Below are 24,140 nucleotides of genomic sequence, written 5' to 3' on the forward strand. Positions count from 1 at the left end.
AACACATTTAAAAGATATACATACACACATGTTTACGCACATCTATACGTATGTACGTATACAGACATATGCACACAAAACTGGGAAGGCTAGACAACAAAATATTATCCCTAAGTGGTGGTATTACAGGTGATTTTCCTTCATCTTCCTTCTTTATAAAGGTATACAATCCCTTTTACATCCCTTTTACAATCCAAATTTCCATCAAGTCTTAGAGGGAAAAAAATCCGAAGTTTTTAATCAAACATATTTTGCATTATAACCTAACCAAAATTGATATGCACCCAGGTATCCCACTTGGGCGTGAACATTCCAACATTTCAATGCAAAAACATTCAGGCATTTGATCATGAGGTGCTATACCAGACACTGCTGGAGCATTACATAATACAAAGTACATACATGAGGCAACTTTTCTAAATTCTGAAATTTTTTCCAAGTTCCAAAGCACATCTGGTCCCAAAGGTTCAGGTTAAGTGAATCTGTACAAATGCATATTTTTGGTTTAAAAAAAAAACAAACCCACTGTGTACCCCTTAAAAGACATTTCCACTTCAAAACAAAACAAAGCAGAAACAGCAGACCTTTCCCAGGCCACTTGCGCCCTCTGCTGGCTTTCAGAAGCAGCCAGCCAGATGCACAAACAGGGCTGCAAATGATAGGATCCCAGGCTTGCCCCTTGGGGACTCTTCCCCAACCAGGACCTGAGCTAATGGTGATCAGACAGGGGTTCCACCTATCTTCAAGGCTATTTATCCCCAGCTTATGCAAGGGGTAGAACCCATTCCCCAGGAAAATCAGGAGAAAAGAATCTCTGGCAAAGTAGTAAGCATAAGGTTTGGAGGTCAAGAATTTTGGGTTCCAACCCCAGCTGTTACTCCCTTACTACCCAATTTCAGGTAGGCTGCCCGAAATCACCAAGCCTCAGTTTCCTATCAGTTGGGGGATATGTGGTCTTCCTGACAGAGCTACCAAGAAGCTCAGGGGAGCTTTAGTACCTGAAGAGGCTTTGTCAATTACATACCACATATTAGTGAGATGGTCGCCAACCAAAGAAGGGGAAAGAAAATGACACAGAGATGATGTTCAACTGAGAAGCCCACAGAAAGCCCTAAGTGAGTAGCTGGACAGAAGGGGTGAAGAGGGTCGAGGGAATACCTAGCGAATCCCACAATCAGGGCCACACCCCAAGAAGGTGAGGCTAGATTTCCAGATGACAAAGGCACCTGGAACCTGGAAGTCCTTAATGGGCTTCCATGGGCAGCACAAAGAATCCTGTTTATATACAACATTCTGGCGTCCAGGTACCCCTCCTGCCCTGGAGGCTATAGACTAGCACACTATAGCCATGTACCCCCAATCCATTCCTGCCCCACAGGGTCAGCCATCTCCAAGATCCACAGGAGCCTACCACAGTCAGGAGTGTCCAATAGGAAAGCTACAACTATAACTAAAGCTCCAGACCTGAAAGAAGTTCACAAACTGCTAGGGGAGGAGCAGAGAAAAAAATCAATGACCATATGGTATACACAGGACTGCAAAAGAGGTAAACAAGGGGTGTTGTGAAACAGAGGAAGAGACCTGACCCTGCCATTAAGGCTGGCATTTGAGCAAAGGATTAAGTCACCAATTAAGACACCAAGACCTCCAGAACCACTGGTTAAATGGGTGAGAATGAAGTCACTTCTACCATATAGTACAAGGGATGCCCAGGACCCAGCAATGAGTTCAGTAGAGCAAAGGCCCGAGTAAGACTAGGCAGGTAAGCAGCGAGAGCCAGAAAGAAATAACTCATATCAGTAGAGTGGCACCCCATGCCAGGTGCCAGATGCAAAGGATGACCTCATTTAGGTGTCTGGACCATAGCCCAAATGGTAGGAAGCATTATCCTCATTTTACAAAGAGAGAAAGGTGCTGGGGTTGGGACACCAGCAAAGTCTGGTGTAGAGGCAACATAGAAAACCCAATGAGCCACAGCAAAGACATACCTGACAGCCCATCCTGGTAAAATGCTGGTTTGTTCCTAAAAGTGAAGTAGGCCTGAGGAGAAGACCCCTTGTCTGGGTAGGATCTGGGTCCAATGCAGTCAGATTGGCATCTAGGCCTGGATCTAAAGACTGGACCACCAGTCATCCACTGTCCCTTCTCTCTTTCCCTTTAGGATGAAAATGTTGTTTGCAAAATGCTGCTGTGAGTAGGGGCTGGAAGATAGTCCAGCCATAGGCAAGTTTAAGCTACGTAATGCCCTGAGATGAGGTCAAGTCCAAGCCCTGAACTTTTCAAGTTCACCACTGAGCCTGTGGGGGAGTCCCTCAATAAAGGGCTGAACAAAGATCTCTGACAACAGGGTATCCTAGGAGCCAAGGGAAGACTCTGCAATCTACTGGTCTAAAGACCCAAGTGAAGCTGAAGCAGGATATGGAACCCAAATGACAGGTTCCAATCTAGCTCCACCAACTATTAACCATGCGATGAACTGCTCTGAACCACAGTTTTCCTATCTGTGAAATGGGGATAACAAGCCTTCCAACAATGAGGATAATAGGCAGACCCAAATATTAGAGAACTTTCATCAGAAAGAGACCACACTTCGCAAATTTCCTTTCTATCCCTCATCTGTACTAAGCTGAACAGTGGCCACCCAAAGATAGCAGATGCTAATCCCTGGAACCTGTAAATGTTTACCTTTTAATGAAAAACTTTGCAGACATGAATAAAGACCTTGAGATGGGGTGGTTACCTCGGATTACCAGGTGAGACTTAAATGCAATCACAGTGTCCTTAAAAGAGAAACAGAGGGAAATTTGATAGAAGGGGAAACCACACATACACAAAAGAGAAGGCAACATAAGGATAGACAGAAATTGGAGCAATACAGCCACAAATCAAGGAATGGTGGCAAACACTAGAAGCTGGAAAAGGACTAGATTTTTTCCCCCTAGAGCCTCTGGAGGAACCCTGGTCATACCAACACGTAGCTTTTGGTCTGGTGAAACAAATTTTTTACTTCTGGGCGCCAGAACTGTGAAAGAATACATATCTGCTGTTTTATAATACCCAGTTCATGATAATTTGCCACAGAAATAACAGAAAACTAATACAACCCCCCTTATAGCACTCCTTGGTGTCTTGAGTTCTAAAGCCACATGGCTGCAAACAACACAGTACAGCTTCCATTCTGCATGATTCACCTCCCAAGCATCTGCCCAGGAAAGGGGTTAGAATTAAGGAGATAGAGGCCTGGAATCACACTTCCCAGTAGGGGAAACTGCTGAAACAGCCTATGGATGAATGAACTGCCACTGGAGGGGAAAGAAGGCAGGAGAAGGTAAAAGCAGCAGTGGACAGATGTCTTCCCAGAGCCTATGGTCAAGAGACGTTTAGTATTCTGGGCTTTGCAGCTTTGTCCCAGCAACCCTTGTGCCAAGACCACCCCTCCCCCAAAACACCCAGGAACACTGGCTCAGTTCCATAAGCAAAATAGGCAACCCATCTAATGAGAAATACTGCTCTCTAAGGACCAATGTAAGTCCCCAAGGGCAGAAGAGAGAAAAGTAGACCCCATCTTCTTGCTGGGCTGCTGGGGAGGGATTACAAACCCAAATATACTACTATGGAGAAATAAAAAGGAATGAAGTACTGATACATGCTACACCATGGATGAGGCTTAAGCACGTTATAACTGAAAGAAGCCATGTCACAGAGGGCTGCATATATATGATTCCAATTGTATCCAAAACAGACAAATCAAGACAAAAAGTAAATTAGTGATTTTCAGGGGGTGCAAGGGGATGAGAAGATTGGGGAATAGTGGCTAAGGGGTTTCTTTCTGAAGTGATGAAAATGTCCTAAAATTGACTGTGGTAATGGAGCACAATTCTATGGCTATAGTAAAAGCCACTGAATTGTATAACTTAAATCAGTTAATTGTATTGTATGTGAATTACAGCTCAATAAAGTTATTAACCACCACAAAAACACCCAAGGGCCTATGGCACTGACCAGGGAGAAGGAAGCTGAACACCAGCTGAAATGCCATAGAAACCCCTGCTAAAAGTAACACATTCCCCAAAACCAAGGAATCCCACTTAAAATTTTCATGCAAGGTGTGAGGTATGAGGAGCAGGGGATTGAAAAATAGAATGCAACTTGCTTCAGAGCAAGTTCAGAGTAATGATCTCCCTGCTCACCATTACCCATTTCATGAACAGAGAACCAAGGTCCAGACAAGAGAAAGGCCCCCAAACCACACAAACTTAGTTTAGAAACAGTACTCAAATCCATGTTTCCTGGGAAGGGACCATCTTCTATTTCCTTACCTGCTAGCTACCCAGTCTCAGGAAATGCCAAGGAATCAGCAGGTTCCTAGATGGATACTTGGGGTGGACAAGTAAAACCCAGATGGTCTTGGGGCAAACATCCCATCCTAAGCAAAAGGAAGAACCAGCCAAGGTCCAAGGTAGGCAAAGTCAAAAACTTAACACTCAAAAATCGTAGGCAGGGCTGGGGTTGTAGCTCAATGGTAGAGCACTTGCCTAGCACATGTAAGGGACTGAGTTTGATCCTCAGCACCATAAAAAAATAAATAAATAAAATAAAGGTATTGGGTCCATCTACACTAAAAAATATATTTAAAAAACAAATTCTAGGCAGGGATGGATTTTTACAAAAACGGCAATTGAGGGGGGAATAGTTTGACTACAGCCATAAAGCAAAGCAGGTCAAGGTGTGCATGGTAGTGCATTTTTGTAATCCCAGCAACTCCAGAGGCTGAGGCAGAAGGATCTCAAGTTTGAAGCCAGCCTCAGTAACTCAGGAAGACTCTAGGAAACTTAAGGAGACCCTGTCTCAAAATAAAGGGGGGGGGGCTGGGGATGCTGCTCAGTAGTAAATCCCCTGCATAACCAGCAATAACCAGTATCAAAAATAAATCATACATACACACACACACACACAAAAAAAAAAAAAAAAAAAAAAAAAAACAAGTCAGCAGGAGATACTGGGGTTCAAACTCAAGTCTGCCCAGCTTTCAGCACATATTATTTCCTCACACAACTCTACCTTTCCATGCTATTCAACAGGTCCCCAATAAGCAATCCCACTGAGCTTATTCACTACAGCACAGCTGGCCACAAAATTTGCCACCCATTAAATGGAACCCTCATGTGGAACAGGCCACTTGTTCTGCCCACCAAGTTGGGATGGAAAAGAGAGGCAGGGAGGAGAGGAAAGTAGCCAAGTTCCTTCTCAGAAGACACTAACTATTAACTGGCACTTCCAGGTCAAGAGCTCTGGAATGAATTTCCTAAAATCTCAAGGCTAAGCAACACTTTGCCAGCACCTTATTTGACCAATGAGGAAACTCAGGCACAGAGAACACAGGCAGAACCTATTCTGGTTCATCCAATAAAACCCAACAGACCCAGAGGTAGCACCCAAACACCCTAATTACAGTACCAGGCCCAAATTCTTCCATCACTTCAGCATTCAGGCCCCCTTATCGAAGAGATCCGTGGTATCCCCAAGCTCAGGATGCTTACAAACCATCCTTTTCAGAGGGGAGACTCCCAGCAAGGCAGCCATGGCTGGGAAAGGACCACCTCCCCAGCAAATGGACCCCAGAGTGCCAGAAATAGTCCTAAAGGGAGCAGGGGTACATTCACAGAACTGGGACCGGATTTACTATCCAGACTCCCTCTCAACATTCCCCTCTGCCCAAAAGATCCAACTAGTCTCCAGGCTACAAACACTTGTGATAACAGTTTCAGACCAAATTGACGTGGCAGAAAGAATCTCCTCTCTTCTCATCCCCAAAAGGTCTCAAATTTGGCCAGGTGAGGCAGTGAGAAATCGAGTATCTTCTTCCTCCCTTTGTCTTGGCTGGAGGACAGAAAGCCTCTCCCTGTCATTGGGAAGGGGAGATATCAAGAGCCCACAGAGCTTTACTTCCATGTTCTCATGGGGACAAGTGTAAGGGTGGGATTGCAAGGGGGTGTAAGGAGGTGGCTTTTTGCATTACCATGGCAGCACAGTACCTTCTTCATCTCTGTCCCTGAAATAAGGGATGTATGGCTCCCTATTTCTGTGAGGGGAAAAGAGACTTTACCCCAACCAGGGAGAGAAGAAATGACTCCTGGTCCTGACCCCGTGAGTCCAGATGATTTATCCTGCCAGAAATAATGATGGGTGAGAAGGGAACAAGAACAGGGAGCTCAAGGCCAGGCCATGGCCCCTGTGAAGTACAGAGAAGATTTACCTGAGTAAAGGGGGAAGGGATATGGGAAAAGAATTTCCCAGGAGTGAGGATGCCCCATGCCCCTTCCCTATCTCTGGGAAGAAATGTGCTTATAGAGAGCAGTTCAGAACCTAGACTATTGCCCTGACCACTGAAGTAGAAAGTGAGTTCATCTGAATAGGGTCAAAATCTCTCCTAACGTCAGAGGGGAGGTCTTAGACTTTATTGTCCCAGGATCTAACAACCTTCCCAAAAATAAGGGGCTCAGGTTAAGGGGATCTATTGACCTGTAGGGCACCCAGGTCCTTCTGTCCAATGGGGTAAGTCTCCAACCACACTGAAGATGACCTCATGTCCTCTCCCTGGTGAAAAACAATCACCTGGTATGGTAGGAGAGCCTCATGACCAAGTGGGGGAGGGTCAAGCCTCAGTACCTAAGGCAAAAGATACCTTGTCCCTGAGGGGAATGGTTCAGGCCTCTGGGAAGAAGCTCAGACTTCTTGGAATTCCAATCTAACCACCTCCCTGAGGTGAGTGGGAACCAGGCCCAAGATCCCAAGGCAGGAAACCTTAAGCTCTTAACAGCCCCTACGACTGGACGATATATACATGTTGTCTAAGGTCAGTGAGTCAGTACCCTTAGGGAAGATTTAGGTCTTAGATCCTAAGGTGGCAACAGACCTGGGGGAGAGACACAGGTCCCTCTTTGTCTGGGCCTCTATACCCACGCCTCATAGGAAGGGTGTTAGGGCACAGTTCTGGTGAGGAGAGTTGTCCTGACCATAAGAAGTACCTCAAGTTCCCTCAGGAAGTTCAGACCTTACCTATGGAGACAAAACAGTCACTTGGTTATGTGTGGGTCTCCTATCTCTAAAGGAAACTTCAGGTGTCCTTGGCAGAGTGGGTAAAAGGCCCTTGAAGGCAGGTTTATATCTGTAGGGTGGCCTCAGATATCACTCCTGGGACCCTATGTGGCCCACGTCCTCAGAAGTGGTCTCAGACTGGAGTTCCCAAGACAGAGGTCCCTGACAAGCTCAGACCCCTGATACAGAAAAAAAGATGGGATGTTAAGTCCCCGAGGTGTGTTTCAGTCCTTATAATTGAGGCAGAAGGGTCTCACATCTTTGTGGGGCCCTCAGACCCCTGAGAACACTGAGACAATAGTTCCTCAGGGGGAAGGTCTCATAAAGAACTCATCTTGTAGCCAGATGTGGCACTGCACACCTTAATCCCAGGTACTCAAGAGACTGTGGCAGGAGGATCATAAGTTTGAGACCAGCCTCAGCAACTTAGTGAGACCATGTTTCAAAATAGAAAGTCAAATGGACTGGGCATGTAGCTTAGTGGTAGAGTGCCCCTAGATTCAATCCCCAGTACTGAAAAGAAAAAAAAAAAAACATGACTCCTCTTGCCTGGAATCTTGGCTGGGGCATGTCAGGCCTCTGAAGAAGCCGCAGATTCTTTAAAAACCCTCACCAGGAGGACCTTAGCCCCAGAATCCAAAGCTTTGAGTCTCACTCTCTTGAAGGCTCAGACCTGTGAGTGGTGGGAAACCAAGATCCCATCCCTTAGAAGAAGCTTAAGATTCTAGAGAAAGGTCTCAGACCACTGAGAGGAGAAAAAGATCCTTGTCACTCTAAAAAGAGATAAACCAATTAATCTCTGGGTACTGGTGTTGGTCCTTATCCCCAAGGAGAGAATAGATCTTGGATCTCAAGGGGGAGAAAAATCTGATCTCCCTGAGAGAAGTCTTACATATCTGGAGGAAACCTCAGGAAATACCTCTAAGGTGTGTGTGGGTGTGCAAGAAGCCCTTAATTCTAGAAAAGGGAGTGTAAGGTCCCTGAAAGTAGGCTGAAGAGGTCTCAGGTCCCCATTGTTAAGTGGTCCTGTCATACTACAAAGGAGATAAGAGAATTGTCCTCTATGTAGAACGTCACAGAATCTTGAAAGGCTCACCATTCCTTGGGGATGCCCAGACCTGCTATGAGGTCAGGACCTTATTTGAGTTCCCTTGAGAAGGAAATCTTATCTCTACCTCAGAGGAAAAAAAAGAGTTCTCAAACCACTGCACATAGACCTAAATCCCTTGAGAAGTCCTGAGCCCCTGACCCCTCCCTCAGAAAGGACCCCATCCTGCCTGTGACGCTTGGGGAATTTCCACCTACTGGTCTTACAGATGAGGTCCCAGAACCTTGGAATGACAACTACACACCCCTCCCCTTAATCTAGGGCGTCTAACTCAATTCCTAGGGCGGGGGAGAAGGGGAAGGAAAAGGACCTTTCACGTCTCTTCCGCCAGAGAAGATGGTCAGATCCCGGAAGAGGACCTAGGTCCCTTGGTTCCTTCACAGTTTGGGGGTCCGATATGACATATATGCCCACCCTCACCATCCAGTCCTTACCTGTTCGACGGTGGCAGGGTCCATGGCTTCGATGCGTGCAGCAGCTGCTTCATATTCGTCCTCACTGTTATAACCTGCGCCGACCTCTTCACGCTCTGGACTGCCCCCGCCAACCGCGCCAACCCCAGGAGCTTGACGCCGCCGCTTGCTGTGCCCAGGCCCAGAACAGCAGCTGCCCACGCCCACGGCACCGCCCACACCCACCACCACGCCCGCCGCGCCCACCCCCGTCGCTGCTGCACCCAGCGCGTCACCAGGACCACTGCCTGGACCACCTGGACCCCCGCAAGGAGGTGGTGAGGCCTGTTGTGGCCGAGGGCCCGCCACTGCGCCGGGCGGCACGGCCAGCGCCCAGCGGTGAAGAGCGCCCGGAGGCCCCGGTAGTGGGCCCTGAGGTGGTGGTGAAGCCCGGGGACGGGCTCCTACGACGCCCGAGTCACGGTCACGATCGCCGCCACCCACGCCGGTGCCGCCGCCGCCCACGCCCACACCCCCGCCGCGCCGCGGCGCCGGGGGCAGCGGCCCGGGCGGCGGCGGCTCGTTGGCGGGGTCGGCGTCGGGAGGCGGCGGCTTCTTTTTGGGGAGAATAGTCATGGCGGCACCGCCGAGTACCCCCCAGCAAACCCGGCGCGCGGCACGCCGGGAGAGAACCCGGATGAGGGGGCTCCTGTAGTGCGCGAAGCACGACGGGAACAGCGAGACCCGGATAAAGAGATCGCGGCACCGGTTCGAGAACCGTCGGCGGTGCGCAAGTCACGCCCGGAGAACCCGGATGTGAAGTCCCAGACGAAGGCACAGCGGCGAGTTTGTCCCAGCCTTCTCTCCAAGTCCAATGAGTTTACTGCTGCTTGTTCCGGCCTTCTGCTTCAAAGGAAACAGAACCAAAACAAGCACCTCTTCGCCCCGCCCCCTCGCAGGTTCTTGAACTACCGGGTGGGGCCCTGGGGTGCTGCGCACGCGCGCCAAAGCACAGCCACGCCCCTTGCTCGGAACTACGTGGGCAAAATCTCCGCCGCCGCCACAACAATTGCAGACACCAACCAATCGAAGGAGCTGCGTGGGTCCTCGATGACGCCTGCGGGCCAATCGGAAGCTAGCGCTTGCCCTCCCGTGCCCTCCGTCTCAAATTTCAAAGTCGGCACCCTTTTTCCCAGCCTTTCTCCTTGTTGGTCCGGGTCTGCTCTTCACTTCTCTCCGCGAGGCTCTGACGCGCAGGCATGGGTATTCTGAAAGGACAGCATAGTCTGTCCTGCGAACAAGAACGCCTCCCCTCCAGGCTTCCAACTTGAACGCAGTCGGCGAGACTGACTGGAAAATATCAACACTCCCAGAGCATAGCAATCCCTTGTAACGTCACTTCCAGTCCCACCCACCTGCGAGTCTTCTTCCGCAGAAGAGGCGGGCGTCACTTCACCCTGGCAACAAGATGAGCCCTGCGGTGATTCGTTAAGAGATGCCGTCACTCTCGTCAGACAGGCCAACCCTGGAACAGGAATGCACCGTGGGGACAGTGGTGTTTGTGAAACAGACGCCTTCTCTGGCATCTCCGCCCTCTCGCCCTCGCGTTGACCTCTCTGCCTCTGTGGTTAGTGCGCAGGCGCGGCACAACCCTCCCTCCCTCTCTCTTTTATGTTTTCCCTAAAATTGAGTGTGCTTAGGTCGAGTAAATGTTTATGAGCTAGCTCTGTCACCAGCCAGCGTCTTGCAGTGGGGCTTCAAAAATCCCTTCTATTGAGCGGCTAGAGCCCTACTGGCTAATCCTAGCTCTGTCCTTCCAGTCAGTGATATTTAGTAATTCATTTAACACCCACCCAATTCTAAATTTCTGCTTCTCCGTAAAATGACAGTAATTCCAATTTCCGGATCAGAGACTCGTGCATAAATGGTCTTGTGTTGTACCTTACGTATAGAAAGTGCTCAAAAAGTGCATGGTGGTACAGTGTGACGATCCCAGCCTTTTGGGGTCAGGAAGACCTTAGTTTCGGGCACAGATTGTCCATTATAAACTGTGTGACCTCGTGCAAATCATTGTCTCTTGAGATTACCCATCTGGAAAATGGGAAATGTCTGTCCAGACTACCTTAGGAAATAGTTATGGAGTTCAAATGAGCTCATAAACTAAGAAAGGCATCGTGAGAGGTGAGGGCTCCCTGCCATTCTTAAGAGCAAAGCCACACACCTGATTTAAAGGAAAACCATCGTAAACCTTTTCTGAGTACCACCTAACCTTCCTTCAGGTGCAGACCCCAACAGAAGTTCTTCCCAAAGAGGTGGCAGTAATAATTGAGCCCTAGTGGTGTTTTCTGCTTGTGAGACTTAATGGGAAGAGGGGACTCACATTCACTGGGACTGTTGTGTTTAGGGCTTTGTCCCAAATGCCTGTGCACATTACATTGAATCTTCTCATGGTCATTTCAATCCAGAACCACATATCCTACTCTCTACTACCCATCTAAAACTGAATTCATGCCAGGTGTGGTGGCACATTCCTGTAATTCCAGAGACTCAGGAGGATGAGGTGGAGGATCACAACTTCTAAGATTTAGCAAGACCCTTAGCAATTGAGACTCTGTCTCAAAGAATTAAAAATGGGCTGGTGATGAAGTTCTGTGGCAAAGTGACCCTGGCTGAATCCCCAGCACCACAAACAATAATAATAAAATTAAAATTAAAAGTGAACTCATAGCCAGGCATGGTGACACATGCCTGTAATCCCAACTACTCAAGAGGCTGAGGCAGGAGGATCCCAAGTTTGAGGCCAGCCGGGACAACTTAGCAAGATCCATCAAAAAAAAAAAAAAAAAAAAAAAAAGGAGGAAAGAGAGAAACAAGCCAGGCATGGTTGCACATGCCTGTAACCTTGATCACTTCCTCTTCTCCAACACTTACATGCTATTAATCCCCAAATACTGCCCATTCTACCTTCCAATTTCTGATGCTCCATTTCTGCTTCCATCACTCTGATCCAAGCCACCATTCCCTGCCACCACAAAAGCCTCCTCACTGTTCTTCATCAGAGAATTCTCTGTAATTCACCATCCACAGACAAAATGACCCTCTAAAACACAAACCTCATCATAACTTGCCTGTTTCTACACTTTCAGGAGTTTCCATCATCTTCTAAAATCTGTCTCCTAGCTTCCAAGGTCCTTTTGTGATCTGGCTTCTCTTCTCCCTCCTTCCTCCCCTCCCCAGCCAGACAACTATTTTCAATTCTCTGAAGGCCCCAAGTTCACTCTCTAACCTCCAGGTCATTGCACATGCTGTTCCCTCTGCTTATATGTCCAGCCTTTCATCTTTTGCCTGGCTAACTTCAACTTCTTCCTTGTTTGCTCCCCTGCTGTCTACATGTTTCTATAATGCTTTCATCTTAGTTCTATCACACTGTGTTGTAATTGCCTAACTGCCTTCCATGTTCAACTCTATACATCAGAGACAATGTCTATTCTGTCCATCTTTGTACCCTAGGGCTAGCACATGATGGGCAGTTAATCAATATTTGATGAATAAATGAATTGTCTCTATTTCACAGATTAGCAACCTAGCACAAGAGAAGGTTAAGTGATTCTCCCATCTAGGGATTGGAACACATTGACCTGAATATAAGGTCTGTCTTCTTGGTGCTCTGTGGAGCTCAGTCACACTACCCTAGTGCAGCCAGTAGCCCAGAAGAGTGTAGGAAATACCCATAAGGAAGGGAAATTTCCCAAACTGAGAGATGCTTTTTTAGGGTTAAATTTGATGTGGTTTGCTGTCAGGATACAAAGTCCACTGAAACTTTGTACTGATATGAATCTTGTTTTCCCCATCTGTGAATGAGGGAGCTGGAGCAGATGATGGCCAAGGGCAATGTCTTAGGACTCCATGGCCTGTTCCCACTGGTTGTAGATTTGACTCTTTAAACCACCCTCTCTCATTTCTTCTAGATCCTTATCACCAGCTGTCCACCTCCCACACCAGCCCTTCCACTTCTGCAAGGAAGTAAGATCAGAGTGTTTTCAACCACCCATTCCAACCCAGCCCCCAAACCCACAGAGTCGGGAAGTGCTCAGTCTTCATCTCTCCTCTCAGGTTTTATTGACTGATGGAAACTACATCTTTGTCAGCCGCCAGCTCCACAGGGACAGTGCTGGGGACAGGGAACCTGAGATGATGCCAGATTTCAGCCCAAGAGCAGAGTTCTGGAAGGTGACCCAAGAGGGAGAAGAGAGAATATGTGAAAAGGAGTTACCATGGAGAAGATGATTAAGAATCTCCTCCTGCCTCCAACACCTCCCAGAGTTCAGAACAACCCAGGTCTCAGCCCCTGATGGAACTCCTGCCCAAGAACATGGCATTGGTCCATGATCACCTAATGCAGCCCAGCTCTTGCTGGCTGCCAGGCTCTTATCTCAGCCAGACCAGACTCTAGCCCAACCCAGGAAGGAAGCAAACCAGAGAAGAGAGAAGGAGTAAGTAGTTAGAGGTGGCCCATCTGATCAGGGCAGATATAAATGCTGCAGCAAACTGGTCAGAGGCTTTGCATATTGTCACGGCAGCAGCTGCTATTGCTAGAGTTTGCTGGGGACCCAGCAGAGAACAGTGTGGCAGGGACCCATTTCCAGCAGCCAGGGAAGGATGCGGTGGTATTTGTGCTATCTGTATGTTGGGAGAGGCAGCCTGACCCCTCAACCACGGCCAGGGGTGACAGGTCACTGCTAAGGCCACAGCCCACAAAGCCCATAATTACATTCCAAGCTTCAGAATTGGGGAATTGTTGGGCCCGGTAGAGAGAAAACCTCTCTTAGAGGTCAGATCAGAAGTGATGGTACTCTTCTCTGAACCCCAAACCTCCACAGACCAGTCAGAGAGAAGACAGAATCTCAACTCTTTGTCAGGCCAGAGCTCAGATGTTAGACAGGAACTTTACCTACCTCCAAAGACCCAAGGGGAGGAGCATGCAGGAGACCAGCTGGAGGAGAGGGGCCATTCCCAGTGTGTATTGGGGCAAGGAGGCTAGGGGCCTGTGGAAGTCCAGTGCTACAGCTCCCACCAAGAAAACTGTCTGGGACAGGGGACGTTTCCCATCCCCAGGTGGACCATTCCATAAAACTCAATTGCATAGTTCTCAGAAGGGGGCAGAAGGGGTCCCCAGGCCTGTCCCTCTCTGCCTCCCCAAAATATGGCTTTGGAAAAGACTCCCCAAGAAAGAAGAGGGCCCTCTGCATGAGCAGGCCCATACTTCACAGGGAAGAGATCTTGACAGTCTCAGGGAGGAGGCAGGGGGTATCCACGCTGGAGTTCCTGAGGGTGCTGCTGGCCCTGCCGCCGCCACCACCACCACCAGGGGAGGAAGGTTGGCTCTCATCTGGTGTATTGGCAGGAGGGGTGGGGATACTGATAATGGCGGCCACAAAGTCCCGGCTGTCACAGTTCAGGTCAAGGCTGTCATGGGGCTTGGCATTGAGGCTTGAGCGGCTGCGGACAGGGATAGGGAAGATGGAAGGCTCTTAAAAAGTCATCTTGATACTTGTCATAGTAATTGTGGCACTTATTGAGCACCCACTGGCTCCCTGCTAAGTGTTCTCCTGCATCTATAATTGTGGTGGAGAGGCCCTGGATTCAGCTGGTTCTGGATTCAAGGTCTGATCCCACTTTTACCATACTGAACCTCTCAACTGTAGTACAGCATTATTAATATTCCCTACATTGAGGGGTTGTGGAGATTCAATGAGAATAAATGATACAAAGTTTTCAGAGCAGTGTTTCAGAGTAGTGCATGGATCATGATGAGCACATGAGTACAAACACACATGCACACACTTTTGGTATGTGGTGCAGGTTATTAAACCTAGGACCTTGTGCATGCTAAGCACACACTCTACCATTGAGCTATACTCCCAGTCCACATAAGTATTCTTATTCTTATGTCTAACAATGCCAAAGTCCTTGCAGGAGTCTACACTAGAATCTACATAATCACGTCTTCATCCCTTTCCAACTTGTCAGCCTGCCACTCTGCCCCTTATTCACTGCACCTACGGCAGCTTCCTTGCAGCATTCACATGGGCTGTTCACTCTGCTAGGAAGCTCTTCCTCTAGTTAGCTGCATGGCTTGCTCCCTCATCTCCTACAGGCCTTGACACAGTTGCCATCTTAGTAAAGCCTTCCTTGACCACACTACTGAAACTGCAACAGCTGGGTGTGGTGAAGAAAGCCTGTAATCCCAGTGGCTTGGGAGTCTGAGGCAAGAGGGTTGCAGGTTCGAAACCAGCCTTAGTAATTTAGTGAGGCTGTAAGCAACCTAGTGAGATCCTGTCTCAAAATTTAAAAATTTTAAAAAAGGGCTGGGGAATGTGGCTTAGTGGTCAAGTGCCCCTGGGTTCAATCCCCAACACCAAAACAAACAAACAAAGAGCCAGGCACAGTGGTACATGCCTGTAATCTCAGTGACTTGGGAGGCTGAGGCAAGAGGATCAAAGCCAGCCTCAGCAAAAGCGAGGTGCTAAGCAACTCAGTGAGACCCTATCTCTAAATTAAAATACAAAATAGGGCTAGAGATGTGGCTCAGAGGTCAGGTGCCCCTGAGTTCAATCCCCAGTTACCCCCACCCCCCCAAAAAGAAAAAACTGCATCAGACAGGGGTGTGTCTCAGTGGTAGAGCACTTGTCTAGAAGTGTGAGACCCTGGTTCAATCCCATTACTGAAGTTATAATAATAATAGCAATAACAACAACAATAATATACATTTATAAAAAACAAACTGCATTACTGCTACTCTGCCCTCTAACTGGCATCCCTGATTTATTTTTCCTCTTGATGTTTACATATTTGACACACTACATGATCTGTATATTTGTTAATGTCTCACAAAAGAATGTAAGTTCCCAAAGGGCAAATTTTTTTCATAGTGCTAGAGATGGAATCCAGGGCCTTCTGTATTCCAGGTAAATATTCTACCACTGTCACATCCTGAGCCCAGGACAAGGATTTCATTTTCTTTTTTCTTTTCTTTTTTTTTTTTTTTGGTCAGTGCTGGAGATTGAACCTGGGGATTTGAGCATGTTAGGCAAGCACTCTACCACTGAGCTATATCCCCAGTCACTTTTTTATTTTTCTTTGCTGCTGGGGACTGATCCCAGTAGTTTTACCAATGAGCTACAACCTTACTCCTTTTTTAATACTACCAGAGATTGACCCAGGGGCACTTAACCACTGAACAACATCCCCAGCCTTTTTTTTTTTTATATCTTCAAAGATAGGGTCTCACTAAGTTCCTTAGGACCTTGCTAAGTTGCTGAGGCTGGCTTTGAACTCCCAATCCTCCTTCCTCAGCCTCCCAAGTGGCTGGCAGGACAGGCATGTGCACGACCATGCCTGGTTGCTTAATAAATATTTCATAGAAGTAATGAAGAATGGAGGAGTTCCAAATAGATTAAGCCCAAGCTCCCCACATGGAGGAGTTTGAGTATGAGCCTGATTTGGTAGGCCTTAAGTAATGAAATCTCAAACCCACTGGCCCAAACTGCACCTCTCCAGCTGTGGTTAGGGGATGGGTGCTTACCTCTGAGGGACAGGGCTCCTCCGCAGCCCTGCCAGTGTATCCAGCTCCTGCATGCTGCCACGGCTAACCGAGGCAGTAGAGTTGGCAAGGCGGATGGCACGGCGCTTGGCCCTGCGGGGGCAGCAGGATGATAGCAGGCTGCCAGGCCCCACCGGCTGGGAGGACACAGAGGTGCTACGGCTGGTGCGACCACCCAAGGAGACAGCTCCCATGGCCTCACTAAATGTCAGTTCATCTGTGAACTCATGGCACTGTGGGCAGAAAGGAGGCAGGGTCACAGGGCACCCCATGGGAGCTAGTCCCAACCCCAGGTTATCGCTCAGGCTGTTCACTCCTTTCTGGAAATCATTCTCTTCCCTTCCCTTGCCCACCCTTCAATGCTCAGCCTCTCCCAGGAAGTCCTGTGTGATTTCCACAATTAGTAGTAAGCCTCCCATCTCAGGAAGGGACTGACTTGGTGGCAGAGGGACCCCCTCCCTCCTGCCATATCACCTCTCATTAGGTCTCACCGTTGTCTTCTCTAGACAATGTAGCAAATGGTGATGTTGCTGCTCAAAAGCAGAACGGTTCCTGATACACAGCGCCTGTCCGTCCCCACTGCTGCTGTCCTGGAGTGGGTGGAGCAAAGAGAGAAGGTCAGCACCTCCCTCCTCACATCAATTCTCACCTCCAAACCCAATCTGGGCCCCTACCCACCTCAAGGCCCCCGTTCTGCTTGTACTGTAGGAAGGCGTTGGTGGTTCCACTCTTTGCCAACCGGATCCTTGCCAAGCGCACCTTCTACAGAGAAAAAAGAAAACAAAGGACCAGGTGGGTGAGCCCAAGTGTAGCCTAGATTGGGGTGTGAAGAATAAGAGGTGCTCAGATTCAAGATGCAGTTACCTGCTGTGCTCTGCGCTTATCAGCACGTTGGTTCTGGTGGTAGATGCGGCTAAAGTTGGACACAATTACTGGCACAGGCAGGGCAATGACCAACACACCACTGAGTGAGCAGATGGACCCAAAAATCTTGCCAGCAATGGTGCTGGGCACCATGTCTCCGTAGCTGGGGGAAGGGTAGGTAGGCCAAAGTCAGGAAAAGTGCCCACCCACCTCTCTGTCCCCAACTCCATCCCATCCAACCCTGATTCTCTGTGACCCTGTCCAGGCACTTAGACTCTTTTAGCCTCAGTTTCTTGCTCTGCAAAATTTGGAGAATAACCTCTCTAGCCAACGGTGAGGGGGGTCAAATAAGACAGAGCTGGCCTTTAGTCTCTACCATCTGCTGCCCCCATCAGAGTTGTGCACTGGATAGCCAAGTTAGCTGGAAATCTAATAATATCAAGCACATGGGAGACCAAAGAAGTCACAGGCAATAAATGTAGCTCCCTGGGGACAGAGTCCCACTACCACAAGCCACCTGAGAAGCTTTGTTTCATCAAAGGAGCATTCTGTTGGTTTTGCCTGTCTTTCAATGTTCTCTAAGTAGGACCCCTTCTGATTTCCTCCAGGAGAAGCCTTGAAACTGAACTCCTACCAGAAAATGTAGGGAGGAACCTTGAAACTGCCCCTGCCTTCCTCCATGCCACCCGCCTCCCCAGGAGGTACAACAGACTCAACCTTACTGACTTGTTTCACAGAGGGGGAAAATGAAGCTCAGAGACATTCCATGGCAGACTTGCCCAGGATCACGCACAGCACATTTTTGTTCTAACCACGGGACCAACCAGATCTCTTCTACAGAAACTCGGCCTCTGCAGTCTTCAGTTTCTAGGCCTTTGCTCAGGCTGTGCCCTGGGATGACTTTTCCTTATTTCTGTGTTTTGACTCATTTTAAGCATTCAGGACTGTGCTCCAAAGCCTCTCCAACTTGGCCATTTCAGGTTCTGTGATGTGTCATCTCAGACTGTGTCTCAACTATGAGACACAGGCAGCCATCCACATTCACAATATTGGTGTGAGGACTAAATAGGATAAAAGGCATCAAAATACTCAGTGCCAATTCACTGTCAGGGCTCAATATTTTTTGTTGATCCAATCCCAAACCTTCAAACAGAATTAATTTCTACTCCTTAGAAACCCCAAATCAATTTTTCTGTACCTCTATTAAGACACTGAGCAAGGTCAATTCATTCAGTCATTCATCCAACCGATATAAGGCACCAACATTATATTTAATCCCACTGATGGAAACTTAAAGAAGGATCACAGCATCTGACTTAGACAATGCCTTTAAGAACCTCATGAGGGCCAGGAAGCGTGGTGCATGCCTGTAATCCCTGCCACTCAGGAAGCTGAGGCAGGAGGATGGCTAGTTCCAGGTGAGACTCAGCAGTTTAGCAAGGTTCTAAGCAACATGAGACCCTGTCTCAAAATAAAAAATAAAAAGGGCTGGGGATATAGTTCAGTAGCTAAGTACCCCCTGGGTTCAATCTTTGTACCAAAAAAAAAAAAAAAAGAGAGAACCTCATGAGGTCTGGGAGTAGTAGTGCATGTCTATAATTCCAGCAACTCAGGAGGCTGATGCTGGAGGATTGCAAGTTTGAGGATAGTTTCACTTCCTCTTAGGAATGGACTAGCAGTTAAAACAATAATAATAATGCTGAAAATACCTTTTGAGAAACATCAAGGAATCACAAAGCCACAGAGGTAATACTCTACATGTCAGACTATTCTAGAAGATTGGGGACACAGATCCTCAAAAAGGAAAAGAAGCCAAGCATGGTGGCACATTCCTGTAATCCCAGCTACTCAGGTGTCCAAGGTAGGAGGATCAGAAACTCAATGCCAGCATTGACAACTTAGATATCCTGTCACAAAAGAAAATATTTGTAAAAGGGTTGGGGTAGCCAGGCTCCATGGTGCACACATATATCCTAGTGGCTCCAGAGGCTGAAGTAGGAGGATCACAAGTTCAAAGCCAGCCTCAGCAAATTAGCAAGGCCCTAAGCAACTTAGGCCCTGTCTCAAAATACGATATAAAAAGGACTGGGGATGTGGCTCAGTGGTTAAGCACCCCTGAGTTCACTCTGTGGTAACAAAAAAAAAAGGTTAGGATGTAGTTCAGTGGTAGAGTGCTCGCCTAGCATATGTGAGGCCCTGGGCTGCATACCTGGCACCCCCACCAAAAAAGAAAAAAGGGTTGATAGGAAGCCCATATCTATGTATCCTGCGCCAGAAACATTCAAATAACATTTGCAACCATGATGTCATTGAATTATCTCTAAGTGATGAAGGGAATAATTATTTCCCACTTTGTAGAGGGAGAAACTGAGGTGCTTGAGAAAATGTCAACAGAAAGACAGCTAAGACAATCATTGAATACAAGTCTCCTGACCTGGAAAATCAAGGCTGGCCAGAGCTTGGATTTGAAGATTAAGTCCAACTCCCTCAGTTTTACAGATGGGCAAACTCAAGCTCAAAATGAGAGAAAGAGTAGTAGAGCATGTGCTTAGCATGTGTGAGGGCCCTGGGTTGGATCTCCAGCACAAAGAAAATAAAAAGAGAGATTATTCATCTACCCTTTCCAATTTTAGAGAAAAGGTGAGTGTAATTGTGCAGCTCCCAGCACAGGATCTGCACTCACCCAAGTGTGGTCATGGTGACAATGGTATACCAGAAGGCAGCAGGGATGCTCGTAAAGTTGGTCTTGCTGGTGCCCTTCTCAGCATAGAACATGACAGTGGCAAAGATGATGATGGCCATGGTGAGGGAAAAGAGGAGAAAGCCCAGCTCAGAGGCACAGCTCTTGAGTGTGTAGCCCAGAATCCGCAAGCCCTGGGAGTGCCTGGAGAACTTGAAAATTCGGAAAACACGGAACACACGCAGGGTGACAAACGCACCAGAGACATCATCATTCTTGGGCACAAAAAGCCCAATGTAGTACGGGAGGATGGCCACCACATCGATGAGGCTCATGACACTCCGCAGGAAGCGGCAACGGCTAGGGGCAGCAAAGAGCCTCAGGAGGTATTCTCCAGTGAATATGAGTACACAGGCCGTGTCCATGCAGAAAAAGGCCGTCGGAAAGCGGTCACCACAGGGCTGCTCCCTTGGTGGCCGCCTTGCAGGGCCACGACACGGGATGGTCTCCACCACGTTGGCGATGACTGACACTGCGATGAAAAAGCCAGTCACATAGTAGAAAACCAGCGCCGCAGTGCTCGTGTGCGGGTTCTCGAAGGCCCTCCAGAGCCGCTGCCGCAGTGAGCTGCCTGCCGGCAGGGCGGGCCCATCACCGGCCTGCTCAGCCTCCTCGTCCTCAGCGAGGCGCTCTGCATTCTCCTTCTTGCGGTCCCGGTACTCTTCAAGGCAGCAGTCGCCCACGAGCTCGGGGACCAGGCCGTAGAAGGCCAGCTCTTCGTCGAAGGCCTGGATGCACTCCTGGCGTGGGCAGTGTAGCCGACCAGTTCGGTAGAAGTTCAGCACGTGCCGGAACATGTCCGGGTCGCGATCAAAGAAGTACTCTCCAGAGTCCGCGTCATAGAAGAACTCCTTCTCAGAACTGCCCAGCAGGGTGTCTGGGTAGCGATCCAGTGTGTTCTTCCAGGTCTCGAAGCGTCGTCCGCTCACATTCACCACCAGAACCTCATCCCCTCGAGATGCCTTCACCCCTGGCGCTGGGGGCAGAGGCTGCTGGGCAAGGGGCAGCCAGCCCACAGCAGCCGCCCGAGCAAAGGGCAGCCACGTGGCCACTCCTGCGGCCATCCTGCGGCTCCCCAGGCCCACGGAGACTTAGGGGGTGTGGCGTTTAGGAGAATGTGGCTGTCTCCAGGATGGTTGGGACTTGGAGAGGCCCTGGGCCACCCGGACAAGGAAACTGGGGGTGTCTAGAGAGGCCAAGAGGAACCAGGAGGAGCTAGAGAGATGGGCAGGAGCTTGTGGGACATTTAGAGGGTCTAGAAGGGGCCCTGGTGGTGTCCTGAGGGACTGATAAGGGCTTGAGGAGGCCAGAGGGAACAAGAAGGATCCTCAGGTTTAAAGAGACTGAAATGATTCTAGAGAGGTCAGCATGTGCCTGAGAGATATCTGGGGGTGTTTAGAGGGGTGAAAAAACAAGTGGGGAGCTCTCAACATTCTCAAGAGTTCTCAGGGAAGTAAAAAAAGGTCTGGAACCCATTAGCCAGTTTGGAGAGGAAATTGGGGCATCCGGAGGGGTACAAATGGGACCAGAGGTCTTGAAAGAGGGAGTGTGCCTGGGGGCTGGTTCTAGAGGGTCTGAGAAAGGTGAGGAGGGTCGTCCACACCCTCAGGATTTCTGAGGTAAAGATAAGGGGGGTTAAGCAACCTCATGGATCTGAAAAGGGGGATGGTGCTTCTCAAGGGTGGCTGTAGAGCCAGGAGGTTGTAAAGAGGCTGAAAAGTGTCTTGGGAGTGCCTAGAGCTGCCAAGAATAGCCTGGGGGGTGTTGTCTACATTTTACAGGAGTTCTAGGGAAAGCAGAAGAGGTGAGGGCCCCCTAGTGGGGCTGGAAATGGAATAGGATAGCAAAAGGGGTAGTTATGGGACTGGATTATTTTGTAAGAGGATGGTAGGTATCTGGAGGGGCAGAGGAATCCTGGCTCACACTCTAAAGAGTTCTGGGAGAAGGGAAAAGGGGCCTGGGGAACCCCAAGGTGCAGGGATTCAATCGGACCGAAGTTGGGCACAACCCCTGAGAACCCAGGGAATCTCAAAAAAGACTAAAAGGAAGGGGTTTCCTTCAAAAATGGGTTGGAAAAAAGGGTGGGGTGTTGAAAGGGAGTTGGGTGTGTCTCCAGGGAGGGGGGGCTGCTGGACCTTGCAGGAGACAGGCAGGGGAGGCTGGGTCCCACCGATGGGGGCAGGTCTGGGGAAACCACACCCCGAGGGGCTGGCGGTGTGTGCTAGGCAGCAGCAGTAGCAGCAGCAGCAGCAGCAGCAGCAGCAGCGGCAGGAGGAGGAGGAGGAAGAAGAAGAAGAAAAGCAGCCACAGCCAGGCCTAGGAGGGAAGGCGGCACAGGCAGGGGAGGGGGTTGGGTCCCTGGAAGGAGGCTGTGGAAGGACAAGGTCCAGTGGGATCCCTGGGGACTGTCCCAGGATGGGCTAGGGTGTGGGGGCTGGACCAGGGAAGGACAAGGACAGTGCTTGGCGGCCCCCTCCCACTCCCCATAGGGCCGTCCTCACCTGTGTCCCCGCTGCAGCAGCAGCAACAGCGGTGGGGCTAGGGGTACCAAACACCGGAGCTGCTGGCCCCCTCTGCAGAGCTGCCCGAGTTCTCCTCCTCCTCCGGCTCTCTCCCCGCCCCTCTGAGCTTGCCGGGAGATGGAGAGGCAGGGAGGGGCCTCGTGGCTCCCAGAGCCCCCTCCCCTAGGGCAGCCTGAGAGGGACCCTGGGGAGACTCCGCCTCCTACAAAGCTGGTTGGGCCTCAGTCGCGTCATCTGGAAAATGGGGGTGGCAGGGAGCTTTGCCAGTTCTCCCCACCTCCTTCCTGGACTCCCCCCTCTTCCTGCCCAGTTCCTACCCCCTCTGCCCCCAGGGGCCCCCACCCCCACCCGCCTGAATCAGCAGCACTTAGCAGATCCGATCGATGGGGAGGCGTCTGTTAATGGCCCCAGAGCGGAGTGCCATGGGGAATGATGCAGCGCTGTGTCCCCTCCCTGCCCCCCAGGCTGTGGAAGGGCAGAAACTGGGGTGGGAGAGTTCTTGGCAGGGGGTGTCCCCCTCCCTCTACATGGACAAGCCTCCAAAGTCACCCCCTACGAGGAGTGTCACAGCCCCAACTCTAAACCTCCACCATGGGACTGGAGCATGCATCTCCCACTGTTTTGAGATATCAAATAAGGGATAAGGGGAGAGCAGACAGGGACAATTCAGGCCCCACCCCCCAATCCGGGGAGGTCCCACGCCAAGGGGGCAGGAGCCCTTATCTGTGCACATCCAGTGGCTGCAAATCACACCACATCCTCTAGAGGGCTCTGCTCCTGGGCAGCAGGAGCGCTGAGTATGGAGAGCCTTCTGGCAGGCATGGGTGGGTTCAAACTTCAACTTTGCCACATTTTCTGTGTTCTGGAGAACTGACTTTCATTGTTTCGTCTGTTGTCAGGATGGATTTATTCCCACTTGACAGTGTCATTTGGAGGAGCATTAATTGAAATGATGTGAAAGCACAGAACCTGCACACAGAGAATTCCTAATCTTAAGTAAATAAAGTTGTGTGGTGATGAGGGCTCGGTAACCTAGGAAGTCTAGCCTGATCCATTTACCAACCCATTGGATTCCTCCATTTGCTCACTTATCACATTCTTGATTTGTCCATCCTCCCATCTATGTAAGCAATTACTCTATTCACCCTTCCACCTGTCCATTTAGCCACTAATCCATCCACCACCCACTCACTCATCCTTCTGTATATTCACTCTAACCAACTAACCATTCACCAACCTATCCATTTGTATCAATATCATCTATCCGTCTATTCACCCATAGCTTCACCCATCCTTATGCACCATTTACCCTCCCCATTCATTAGCTTATCCATCCATACATTCCCTTATCTGTTCATCAGTTTATTCTCAACCTATTCTTAAATCCATCCATCCAGCTATATGCCTAATTTATCCACTCAACCATTTGTCCACACATCTATACATCATCTGTCCATTTATATATACACTTATCCATTCTCTAGCTATCCACTTACTGATTCACCTATCCATTTATTCATCCACCAATCCATCCATTCATTTCCCAACTTATCCAAAATTGATCCATGCAACCTTCCACTTATTTATCATCAGTCCATACAACCACTTAGCATCCTCCCATCTGTCCACTCATCTATACCCACAACTCCATACCCATCTACCCACATACATATCTGCAGATATTTATGCTCCACTTAGTTTGCGAAGTTGGTCAGGCGACAAGTGAGGTGAGGTTGGAGGAAGCAGTAAAGTTCCAGGCAGAGAACTCCCTCCCCATTCCAATAGTGACCTCCCCACCCCCAGAACATCCCTC

At 49.3% G+C, this 24,140-nt stretch overlaps 2 protein-coding genes across 10 annotated transcripts in view; both read right to left on the minus strand.

Moving 5' to 3' along the window:
- Otud5 (OTU deubiquitinase 5) overlaps positions 1-9,939 on the minus strand; it is a 28,445-nt gene extending 18,506 nt beyond the window's left edge. The window contains exon 1 of one of the 5 annotated variants that reach the window (XM_047535650.1): positions 8,641-9,939. In XM_047535650.1, coding sequence (XP_047391606.1) covers positions 8,641-9,234 — 594 coding nt within the window. In that variant the 5' untranslated portion in view covers positions 9,235-9,939. The remainder of the gene's footprint in view (positions 1-8,640) is intronic. The other 4 variants (XM_047535648.1, XM_047535649.1, XM_047535651.1 and 1 more) reach the window with 4 other exon arrangements.
- An 89-nt stretch (positions 9,940-10,028) lies between these two features.
- Positions 10,029-22,596, minus strand: Kcnd1 (potassium voltage-gated channel subfamily D member 1). 5 transcript variants are annotated; one of them, XM_047535647.1, is made up of 7 exons: positions 19,749-22,295; positions 17,066-17,228; positions 16,880-16,963; positions 16,693-16,791; positions 16,184-16,434; positions 13,862-14,097; positions 10,029-10,123 (listed from the first exon to the last, which is right to left on the minus strand). In XM_047535647.1, the coding sequence occupies exons 1-6, from the start codon at positions 20,867-20,869 to the stop codon at positions 13,863-13,865; spliced, it is 1,953 nt and encodes a 650-aa protein (XP_047391603.1). In that variant the 5' UTR covers positions 20,870-22,295; the 3' UTR covers positions 10,029-10,123; position 13,862. The 5 variants fall into 5 exon arrangements, with proteins under 5 accessions (XP_047391603.1, XP_047391602.1, XP_047391600.1 ...); XM_047535646.1 differs by lacking the exon at positions 10,029-10,123 and adding an exon at positions 12,385-12,821; XM_047535644.1 differs by lacking the exon at positions 10,029-10,123 and adding an exon at positions 22,307-22,596 and having other exon boundaries at positions 12,390-14,097; positions 19,749-20,991.
- Between the last annotated feature and the right edge of the window lie 1,544 nt (positions 22,597-24,140).

The sequence above is a fragment of the Sciurus carolinensis genome, chromosome X (genome assembly GCF_902686445.1).
Source record: "Sciurus carolinensis chromosome X, mSciCar1.2, whole genome shotgun sequence".
In the NCBI taxonomy this organism is placed as follows: Eukaryota; Metazoa; Chordata; class Mammalia; order Rodentia; family Sciuridae; genus Sciurus; species Sciurus carolinensis.